The sequence below is a fragment of the Triturus cristatus genome, chromosome 4_2 (assembly GCF_964204655.1).
Source record: "Triturus cristatus chromosome 4_2, aTriCri1.1, whole genome shotgun sequence".
Lineage (NCBI taxonomy): Eukaryota > Metazoa > Chordata > Amphibia > Caudata > Salamandridae > Triturus > Triturus cristatus.
The window spans coordinates 51,795,946-51,808,222 of NC_140586.1; the positions used below are offsets into that span (position 1 = coordinate 51,795,946).

Here is a 12,277-nt window from a genome sequence, read left to right on the forward strand (position 1 = left end):
GAGAAAACAAAATGAGAAGATGCTTATGGGGCTTTGGTGCCAGCTCAGTCAACTTCTTCACACTATCTGTTGCCTTCCTCTCCCATTCAAATCACAAGTTTATGTCTCCACTCAGCTTCCAAGACATATTTGCAGCCGCAGTGCCAAGTCACAATCCCAACTGTACTGTCCTCCGATGACACTCAAGAGATATGACACTCTGATCCACTCACCACCACCACTGCCGCTCTCGCTCTCTGTTGTGCTCAGCTCCAGGTCATCCTCTAAATCGTGAATTTTTAGATCACTGGTTTTCTTTTTCTTCTTCTTCTTCTTGCCCTTCTTATCCTTGTCCTCATCTTCATCATCATCATCATCACCTTGGTCCCGAAGTCGACGCTGTTGCATGATGGTGAAGTGGTTCAGCACTTTGTTGCGCCTAATGGCAGAGTACAAAGGTGACATGAACAGTTGGGCACCTGCAGATGCCGCCAACATGAGAGAATAAAAGACAGGTATACAAACCTGCGTGGTGCCCTGTCTGAGCCCACAGACTTCATTAACCCCTTATCCAACCCAAAAGGTCTACATTTTTGAGCCATCCAACATGCAATCAGACTGTCCGTATGCTTCAAAAAACTAGTTAGTGAACTATGTACAGCAGTCTTGGCCAAGTGTTGCTTTCTTTTAGAAGTTTATAATGCAGTATATTCCATTTCGCAGGGCTATATATTACACAGGTCAAATTAAATAGTACAGAACGATTTTAGTAAAAAATGAATACTAATGAACACCCCTGTCGTCCCCAGAGGGATAAGGCAATTAAGGTCTTAAAAAGTACAATTTCAGTTGAAACCATACCATGGCAGGCTTCTCTATCTGATGTAGCCCCAATCAAGTTATTTTAGCTGGATCAAACCACAATTGCAGTACAGAGTTAGCAGCAGGGTTTAAGATAGGACTCGGAAAGGAAACATGCATACTATGTAGGTTAAACCAAGGCATGTTAATCTATTAAAGCTAAATGATATGCATTTTAGAATGGTATTTTGTGACCCTATGATTTGAACTTAGATAGGTACCACACGATATATGGTTTCATGAGAAGAACCACTGTGTAGACAGTATCCAGCATAGGTAGAATATTAATATGAAACAATACATTAATGCCTATATTAATTATATGATTAAGGCCTGACCACCTGGGTGAATAAACCTTCGGGCAAGCCTGAGTGAACCCCCCCCCCCCCCCCCCCATCAGTTCTAGTACAGCCCTGCGTTTTATATCTCTACATGAATTCTTACCTGGTCCTTTATATTTTTAGGTACGAGTCAGCCTATACAAGGGGGCTGAGCCACTTGAGATTGTTTTTTTTTGTTTTGGGCAAGTCATCCTCAGATATGATTGTTTGATTTATGTTACAGTAGTGCATAGGACAAGCCCTGGAATTCAGCAACAGGAAGCTTACTCAAAAGAACATTAGGTCTTAGATCTAACATTTATGAAAACAGTTTGTTTTGCTTTAATATAAATTTAAGTTAGTTGCTGTATTATTACTGTCCTTGTAACTAGTCATTTTACAATTGGAATGAGGGCACTTGTCTGGTGTTTATTTTATTTTGCACGCAACTCATGTTGCCGTGTGGGGACGTCTATGAAATGGTTTCACTTAAAGCCTTGCATGGATTTCAATAAACAAATATTTTCTTATTTGTATATAGGATTACTATCTATGTATAATTTGTAAAATAGATATCACGTAAAATGAGGGTTCTATTGTGGTTTAGGATTGAAAAAGACTTGAAACCCTCCATGGATAAAGTGTGTAATTTGGATGCTGGTACTGTAGAAAATAGTTCATATTCATAACAGAGCCATCAAAATGTGTGTTGACTCTCCCCTGATTTTAGGGCTCCTGGATGTAGACTGTGTAAAATACAATCCAGGAAATAATAATGGACACAGTTTCGAGGGTCGAGTTTCTTGTCCAGGAATTACTGTTTTTATGAGTGAAGTTAATGAATGTGTGGTGTATTGAGTCATTTCGTACAATGAGGAATATCTCATGCAATGAAATTGGACTGAATATACAAGGTATTTATAAACTGTTTAGTGATTTAATGTTTGATCAAATTTGAAATCCTTTGTGAATAAAATAAAACGACTTTATATTTTTTCATGGATTGTAATAAATGTGTTTCTTTAAGCAGCAATAGATGTTGAGCAAGATTAGGTTTGGGTATTGTAGTTATTAGATCAATAGTGCTGACCTGATTATTGTTTTCAGAGCCCAGGTACTGGACCTTCATTTGTACCCTGCCCCAACCTTTGCTTCAATATTGTAGTTATTAACCACATCCTGTGACCTTAAAGTACTATATGGGGGTACATTTCTGTCAGACTCCGAATTGAGGCATTGTCACTCAAGAGGACTCTCACACTGAAGCACATCTTTCTTTGAAGTTGTCGATAATGTCATTCAGTGCATATGCACACTGAAATTGGCAACCTTGCAGGTTGCCACAAAGAATTAAGAGTGCAGCGGAGTCAGATAATCAACTCTGAGTGTTTACTCCTTGATAGAGGATCCTCCTTCCGCTTACTACAACTGTCTAAACACGACTTTGGTTTGGTTTTTCTAAATGCTTACTGTGTCGCAGAGTGCTCTAAACCAACTGCCAGACAGCACTTTAGCACTATATATAACTCTTGAACCTACAGGGTTGTTCTTACATTTTAGAATGCCTGTCACAGGAGGCCAGAGTCAAGTTACAAAAAGGTTATACTGTCAATTTAAAACAATTGTTTCAACTGGCCATCAACTACTTCAGAAAAGGCTTTGTGGTTTAGTCTGTATGAGTAGCTGGTTAATCGAATACACCAGGACGTATTCCTGAGAAATCGGTGGTTCTGCACAAGGTTCACCAATGGAACAAGTGTCCTAAATTACTTCAAACCAAAAGTGACCCACTTTCTAGCTCTTTCTCAGTATGAATCTGAACAGTTAATACACCTCTCAGTAAAGAGATCTACAATTAGAGAATGGGAGACTGATACAGCAGAAATGGAATTTGGCTCACACATACCACTAGCCACAGAAGTCTACATAAATAGGATTGTTCCGTTCTGGAAAAGATCATAGTAGAAAATCCACATAACATTAAGGATAGTAAAAGCCATACCCAGCAGGGCCACTATAATCTCTACTAGAGAAATCAATAGATAGACTGTACCTTTACCAAGTCACTTGTTATTTAAACCAATGAACAGCAATGAACTTAGTTGAATGTACCTTAAATTATAATATTCTCCCATACTCGATCATATAATCTGGCCTAAGACATACAACTGCAGCCCTCTCCCTCGGCAACAGGCAATGATTCTTGAAACAGCTCTTTGCACTGTCGCACGTGTTCCCTTCAAGCCATATGTACACATTCCCTTCTACTTCCTACCAGACACTCTCTTCCACTCTATACACTTTAACTTGAGAAGACGGTCTCCTCACTTACACATACAACAGCCCCTAACCATGCACACTTCACTCATTCTATTTTTGGAGTGGTAATTTTATCCTAGAAACTACTATACCAGAGCCCTAGCTACATTTTTATACTAAAAACAGATGACCCGTGCACACATGAGAATATTAACAGTATAGATTACTGTCAGTGAACAAAAACACAATTATAACAGCGGTCAGATGGCGTTTTCTTTCTTTTGTGGTTTTTAATTGGTGATCAATTGCCCAGCCAACAAGTGTTTCGTCTGGGTGTTAACCCACGACTTCTTCAGGGCTATTGGACAGATTGTCAGAAAGAGTAAAGTTCTCTACGCCGGTTGTAATTCCGTCCCAGCTAGCAAATATGGGTAGAAAGGACAATGCGAAATTATGAGGTCAGTACCAGAACAGGAGCACTAATGTGATCCTGATATGGGGCATCAGCGAGTATGCATAGAAGTGTGTGGAAGTATCAGATACCGGAATATCTGAAGTTGTGGGTTAACACCCAGACGAAACACGTGTTGGCTGGGCAATTGATCACCAATTAAAAACCACAAAAGAAAGAAAACGCCATCTGACCGCTGTTAGAATTGTGTTTTTGTTCACTGACAGTAATCTATACTGTTAATATTCTCATGTGTGCACGGGTCATCTGTTTTTGCTTTAATCGTAGACTTCGGTCTATATTGGGGGTTTAGGGTTATTCCCCTACCTGTAGCACCGTGCAAATTTGTATTGCAATATACTTACGTACATACGAGTAGGCGCCATCGCATACCGCATCACGTCAAACCCTCTGAGATTTTATACATTTTTATACTTATCAAATGATCAGATCACATAGAAAATGTTTCGACTCCAAGCCCATGGCTACCAAAAAAAAAGCATACACATTTACATTTGACCATGTATGTGAATCGGAGGCTTAGAAGAAGGAAGGAGAAAAGTTGTAAGGGCACCCCTCTCTGGGGTGTCAGGCAATAATCGTGAACAGTTGAAGGCATAATTCTCCTTAAAGGTGTGACGAGGAAGTGGAGGATTAGTTGGGATAAGTTACAGATGCGATTGTCGTCTTGTCACACTATCACAAACTCCCTCCTCCCATGCAAACAAACATTCTTCATACCACCTTCCAACTCTTTTTGATATACAAACAATTTAACAGTGATAACAAACGGGCCCCATTTACTTCTAGCTATGCAAGCAATCCTTGCCCCCTTGTCATGGCTACAGACTTACCTCTCCCATTCTTCCTCAGCCTCCTCTGCAGTAAGTGTCCGGTGCTTGGCAATAGGGGTGAAGTTGTACCAGTTGTGCACTGGGAAAGCTTCAAAGGCCCCATCCGGGCACTGGGTGAAGATGTAATAGGATGCATTTTCAGTCACTCCTCCTTTCTTGATCCCTTTGAATCTAAAAAAAGCAAAAGCAGCAATATAGAGGAAGACATTTTTCCTTCAACATCAACTCACCAGTACCTTGCTTCCTACTCTTCCAACCCCAGTTCCACCACTATAAACTACAGCTCAAAGGTCCCCTACCTTTAGCCTTTTTCTCCCTACCCATCTCCGAATTTTCCCAGCCTAACAATAACCGTCAGTCTGCTGGCTGCAAAGTCTTCTCTCACATAATTTTTCTACTTCTCTGATCGGTTTCTTTTTCCAATTCATGATATTGCACGGATGTCCCACTTCCCCACATTAATAATGCACAAGTTTGCTCCATCTTCCTTTCCACATATTGCAGCCGATAACCAGCGACATTTACCTGCGTCCTGCCTTTCCATTCACCCTTAGCAGCCATGGCTGGTCTTCCGGTTTGAACTCCTTGTGGACAATGCCAAACTTCTTCCTCCACGCCTCATCGCGCTGCTTGCGGTTAAACTCACTTCCAGCACCCGATTCTGGCATCTCCTCCTCCTGGTAAATCTTTTTGTTGCTGAGGTCCCGTTCCATTCTAGCCTGAAAGTTGACAGAATTGTGGGAACAGAACCATAGAGCTTTAAAAAGGAAGAGCGCAGCAATAAAAGAAATGACTTTCAAACGAAAACCATTCCTCTTTTGCTACAGTCCACAAGAAACTGTGTGACTACCCCATTTGAGGGAAGCTAAATTTCCATGCGCAGCCTAGCTTCAGCACAGGGTTGAAGCTGGCATGAGCACTCCTCCCCATTGCCATTCTGGCCCCCACAGCGGCCCAACCCAACTCCTGCAGCAGCGACTTCCACCCTGCCCAACTTAAGAAGCCACTGAACCAGTATCCACTACTCCTGGCTCAAAGTCCAGGCCACAAAGTCAGGCTGCAGAACGCAACCAGTGCCACAGGCACAGGCCCTTTCCTTCTCCCCATGCTCGCCTATAGACTTACGACATCAGCCAAATCTAGCTTGTATCTGCATGCACAACTTCAAATTTCCCCCAAATTAATCCCAGCTAACTAACACATTTTTAATACTGCCTAGCTCCAGAGCTCTGTGGACTTGTCGGCCTTCCAAGTTCTCCTCAAACGCTGCTCTGGTTTTCTGTCTCATATGGATCCTATACTTCCTCATGCCCTGCCTGGCTTGAGCAACCACGCCAGCCTTACCTGAGTCCATGTTGCAAAGTTGATTTTTTCTGCCGCATTGAAGCCCATGAGGTTGTATTTCTTTGTGGTGTTTCTGCCATTAAAATAAAAAAAGAGTGAGTTTTTCAATAAATACATATAAATACTACCCTCAGTGCCTGATGTGATCACTGGAAACCACAACAATTCAAATGGCACAACTTTTAATGCTGGATTTTAGGAATGCTGTACTGTAACTCTGCTGCCACATTTGTGCTCTTTGATTCCTCTCAGGCCAGGAGGTGTGCAATCTAAGGGCCCAATGTAACCTCAGATCCTCTGGTAGACTACCACTCGCAGTATTTAGAGATTGGTGGGGATCTGTGCCTTCAAGAGGAGCGCCGCCATGGCATTTTGTTTTACAAAAACTCTCAAAGCGGGAGTTTGTTTGTGTAAAGCAAAATCCTAATGACCACGACACCCTTGGAGGTTCTCCCACAGAGTGAGGTTAATTTTTCTTTTTTGCTGTTCTGGACTGGCAGGCTTTCCCACGCAGTCTGAATAAAACATTTTTTAAATAAAATACATCAGATTGTTTGCTCTACATAGAGCGGATGGTCTGATGTGCTTACACAAACGGCCCAAAGTCAGTCAGGCTGGCAGTGTAAGGTTTCCGCCAGAAGAGCCAGCGGGGGCACCACCAGCAAAAGCATGGCAGTCCAGCCAACTCTACAGAGTGGGCAGACCGTCCGTTTGGTACCGCCATGTTCAAACTCTAAATATCCCTATAAGAATCGAACCTTTCAGTACAGTGTTGTGCTTGTCAGACTGGTATTTGATGCACAATTAAGGTTTGCTTTTGAAGGCTCTAGTGCTTTGATGCAAATTATGTGAAGAAATAAGAGTTTCCACATTCCTTATTTACCATCTAGATGTTCACTCAGTTTACACAATTTCTTTATAATCAAACGAGCATACACTGCAGTTTTTCTTAGCTGATAAAATAGGGGAGCAGCAGTCTATGCTCAATGGAGGCTGCCTTTGCATGAGTTCTGCTTGGTATGCACCATCATAACCACTATTTACCTCTGCAGTATACCACGGGCAAGACAATTTGTTGATCCCAAGGCGGCTATGCCAGTGCAGGCCAAATAAAGTGCATAAGGGGGCACGAGATGTGCCCAGCAAGAGACGTTCTGTAGCTATAGATGTCCCCTGGTAGATTTACTACGAAGATCAAGGCGATACTACTCATAAGTGGCATACTGAGGGGAGGTGGAGCATCCTGTCACTGGCCAAAAAGGCATGAATTACAGAAGGAAGCAGGGGAATGATAAAGCCTCGCAAATTACTTACAGCCAAGCTGGAGCTGCAGGTTATTTTGGCAGGTGGTGATGGAAGGAAGCAGGGTGCTAAAACGCACAGCACAGAGAAGGCTCCCAGTTACAAACAGATGGCCAGAAAGACCTGCAGCGGTTGAATCAACTGACCGAGGGTATTCAGAGATGTTTCAACAGTTCTGTGTACCTGGACCTCTAGCGTGCTTTTAGAGGGCGGGTGGGGCACAGCACCACTCAGATGTCCTCAACTCCTAAATGCTCTGAGAATCCATGCTTTTCCTTCACTAAACTGGTGTCGTGTTTCTACGCGGTTCTAGTAGTAGTATCATACACTGCCCTACGCGTTGTGTCAAAGTCCCTACACTTGGCACACCCTATTCAGGTGAAATAGACTATGCAAGCTCCCAAGCATGGTACCTTGAACACAGCAGTTGGTCATCTACATGATGCAGCCCCTGGCCGCTTACTTTTGAAAAGCCTGTGGTTGTGTCCTGGTGTAGTGGAGGCAACTGGGCCGTACTCTTGTGGATCAAGGTCGTTCACCATTGGGTCTACAGCCACAATATTATTACTCAAATTGAAACGGCTCCCGTTGATAAGTACTTCCTTTTAGCACAATTGTCTTGGTGGTAACCTGAATGTCCAGTTAATAAGTAACTTTTAGAAAAGATGATGTTTTATTTTAGGAGGAAAGAAGCACATTTAAAATTATGATCAGGAAAGAAAACCAGAAGTACCCGACACCTACTGCGTCAGGGAATAAACCTCAGACTAACTGATGCACCATCTTGCTCATTGTTTAACATATAACCCTTTGGTCAATGTTGTTCTAAGGGGGCTGCTTTAGGTCAATCTGGATAGAGTCAGAAAGCGCTCAGGGCGCATATCTAGAAGTAGTTGTTTAGGTGACTAGGTACAAGCAGGGCTACTTTAACTTTGATCTAGACATCTCAGGTACCCAAGGATGCTCTAAGATTAAAAAGAGCTGCCCCTAAAAAGAAAGTCCAGCCTATTGTTTTTTAAAATGTCCACCTCAAAACCAACCACCAAAATAGGATGCCAATCAACAGGAGTTTTTGCACTTACTTCAGGTGGTGACGGGCTGTTACTTTGAAAAGCTCAAAAGCTCCTCCAATCCTGGAGGACAACTTCCCATTGTTGAATGGTTTTTGCAGACTCAAAGCCCTGGGGGCCAAAACAGGACCAGTTTGGGATGGTTCAGGATAGTATGGTTTTTTCTGATGTCTGAAGTGCTCTCACTGCCCTGGAAGAACACATTGCAGAAAATGGGGCCGCATTGGTTTCAAAGTAGTAGAGGAAATCTTGACTACACAAATGTATACGGTTGGCTAACAACCATATCCACCAGATTTATGTAGTATTAGGGGGATGGGAAGGAGATGGGTACATGCATGCTGCAATGTCGGAGAGGGACAAAAGCAGCCAGACACAATGGATACCATTTGTTCTGATCGTTTTGCTCTCCAGTCCACTGATGTACAAGATGAATGCAGAGTGAAATTGAATAGTGTGAGCCGCAGTAACTGACTTGACTTGTCAATCTCAATCAGTGAAAAAAGCAAATTGTCTGAGGTGTGAATAAATGGATTAATTCTTCAGATGATGGCAGATTCTGGTTGACCTAGCACAATAATTTCTGAGAGGACGTTTTAGGAATATTGGGATAGGGATTTTCTATTATCCAACACTGAGATTAATCTCAAAGCATTTGGGGAACAGAATATTGACAGGCTTGGCTTTTTTAAACAGTACATTTTAGTGTCTCAACACGAACACCATTACCAAAATGTATGTTTCCATAAAGGGAAAAGATGTCACCGATTGGCAGGGCCTAGCTAGATTAAGTCTATGGTTGAAACCATGTGTGAATGCTGCAGTTGTTCTTGGAGATATGCACATTTTACAGGTAGATGATTGCATTGCCTGTGAGAATTTATAAGCAGATTAAATTCTTAATTTCCTGAAGAATACTAACTGCACTGGTAAAGTAAAAATGCTTTGCACACTACATTTGTCTAAACGTTCAGGCAATTCCAGTTGTCCATTAATGCAGACCAGTTCTGCTAAGGGTTTAAAAAAATAAAAAAGAGGAGTTAGGTATCTGCTTGATAATCTCGGTTCTGAAGGGATAATTCAACCCACAGATGTGTAAATGGGTCTCACCAACAGTTACTCACTCTCAACAAAAATATTTATTTTTACTGTCAACCCTTTAAACGCTTTCAATTGCTGGCCAATTTAGGGGAATACAGGTATTTTTCTATTGAGGATTTCCATTCAGCATATAATAGAGTTTTCTTGACAGTAAAATCACAGGAATTAACTTTTGTGATGCATTCTGGTGCAATTAATTACTTACATTTAATGTTTGGTCTTGCCTCAGTGGCAAGCATCTTATAAAAAAAAATATGGATGGCTTGTTTTATGGTATGCCTGGCGTATAGCCATTCCAGGATTACATTTTTCAAAGGATACGTGAGCATTTTATGTCAGTCTGGAACAGGTGTTGGACAACTTGAGAGACAGAGGGATGACCATGAGACAGGGAAAGTCTACAAAAATATAATTTGAGTCAGGCAATTGTAGAGGCTAAACTGACAGTTGTGAAAGATGCATTAATGAGTTTCTTAGGGTTAAGTGAATATTAACACACGTTGTGTACGGATATGCGGTAGTTGTGGAACCCTATAGTTAAAAAAGCTCTATGTTTGTTTGGTTAGAAGAAGCATTTGTGAAAGTAAAAAAAAATATATTATGGATACACCAGCTCAGTTCCTCTGCAGCAGGCAAAGAAATGCATTATTACGGTAGATACTATTCGAGGTTTGGGTACTCTCTAAGTCAAATCATAGATGGACATGAGCAAACAGTTACTTTACATCACATACCTTAGGACAAGCAGAAAGAAATTACAGTGCAGTAGAAAGAGGCTCCTGAATGTTCCTGGCCCATAAAGAAATGTAAGAATTAGACATGGGGGAGTCAAATTTGAAATCTTTAAAGGATCACAAGCCATTAGTCTATTTGTAGAGTGGCAATGGTATTGGAAAGGCTTTCATCAGACTGTTATAGCCGTTATTTAAATTGTAGGAATTTAGTTTTGCTATCAAATACATTCCTGCATGAAAGAATGAAACAGTGGACTGCCTTTCATGCCTGCCACTGTCAGAGGATTCAGATGTGAAAAACTTTGATGATTCAGAATGTGCAGTAGCAGCATTGGACGCTGTACAAATTTTTGAGGGACACAAGTCAAAGAGTGGCTGAGAGGCACATCAAAATGCTTTGCTGTGCATTGTCACTGAGAGCATAAGGAATGGGGGGCCCAAATAGCAATGTTAGATTCCTTAATAAAGATATTACGCTCAAGAAGCGTCTGAACGGTCTCTCATCCAAGGGATGATCATGAGGTAGGAAGGATTTATTCCACCTGTGTCACAAAGAGAATGGTTATTAAAAACAGCAGATGTTGGACACTGGTGGGGAGGGGGGGGGGGAATGGTCACAGATACTTGTAAACCACTATAACAGCATTACTGGTGGTCTTCTCTTGATAGTCGAGTGCTCAAGTGGCTCGATAGTTGCTTTGAGTATTCTGGTTTTAGATAAACATCGAAACACTTGAGAGAATCCACTCAATTCTGTACCACTTCCAGGTGCCCATGGCATAAAGTTGCTATGAATTCTGCCAGTCCATTTAAACTTCTACAAAAAAAATCTTTATGGTCATGATGGATTCAAATTATAGATATATTATTCTTTTGTTGAAAATTTGATCTAGATCCTTAAGTATTACTTCTCTGTTGAGGGTTCAACTAGACAATTGGTTACTTATAACAGCAATCGTTTTGTTTCAGAGTGCATGCAACATTTCTTGTTTCAACGGGATATCAAACACTTGCAGGATGCCCTGAACAGTCCCTCTTCCACTGGCCCAGTTGAGAGGGCTAATCGGTTTTTAAAAGAGTACTCAATAAGCCTCAGCGGCTCCACTCTGTGGAGGACTTCTTGAAACAGATATTGTAGAGTTTTACTGTTACCCTAGATGTGTATACTGGCATATCGCCTTACAAACGTCTGGGAGGAAGAGATCCTAGTAGTAGGCTATACCCAAGAAGGTTAAAGGACATTAAGACTAACAGCGTTAATTGTGATTCTATGCATGGTATTGAGAGTGAAAAAGTTATGTGCAAGTAGTGATCTTCAAAACACTATTTAAAATAAATTAGTTCAAAGTGGGGGGGGATTGGGTTTTGATCAAATCTCCAAAACTGGTTGCACAAAAGGGCTCTAACGTTTATTGTCAGAGTTTTGAGAGCAGCTATTTTACTATAAGGGAAAGGTTAGTGCAATAAAAGAAACACAGTAGGAGTTACTGAAGAAGAAGCAAAAATGATTTGCAAAAGAAAACACTGAAGTACGCAAGAAGGATCAGATTAGTTAGCATGGGCAAAAGAAAATGAAGTTTCCACTGATATGCCTATGACTAGTAGTAACAAGGGACCTGAGAGTAGCTCTGTTTCGTTAGAGATGTATGATGCGAAAAGAAATTCCCCTGAAAGGCAGTGTTCCGGATCTACTTCAATTGAAACATGTTCCATATATTACCACTTGCTATGTCTAAATTCTGAAAAATATTGCTTTACCAATGTCTTTGAAGGTTTTTCACACTTCATATAATAGGAAAAATGATACCCTCATTAGACAACAGAATGACTGTGCAACATTCTCGCATGATAAACTGATTCACTGTTGCGAAGAAAAATAGGTGCTCGTGTTGTGAAGCTTTAACTTCAATAATTTGTCTCATGCTGTACCATGCTCTGGGCTGTCAAATGTTCAGAGCATGTACTTGAATACATTTTAATTATTTCTACTTGCCTGCCTTTG

At 41.2% G+C, this 12,277-nt stretch overlaps 1 protein-coding gene across 3 annotated transcripts in view; it reads right to left on the minus strand.

Moving 5' to 3' along the window:
- GTF2F1 (general transcription factor IIF subunit 1) overlaps positions 1-12,277 on the minus strand; it is a 146,488-nt gene that overhangs the window by 48,399 nt on the left and 85,812 nt on the right. For all 3 annotated transcript variants that reach the window (XM_085600446.1, XM_085600444.1, XM_085600445.1), the window contains exons 4-7: positions 6,069-6,141; positions 5,250-5,443; positions 4,725-4,895; positions 213-418 (exon numbers count right to left, since the gene is read on the minus strand). In XM_085600446.1, coding sequence (XP_085456572.1) covers positions 213-418; positions 4,725-4,895; positions 5,250-5,443; positions 6,069-6,141 — 644 coding nt within the window. The remainder of the gene's footprint in view (positions 1-212; positions 419-4,724; positions 4,896-5,249; positions 5,444-6,068; positions 6,142-12,277) is intronic.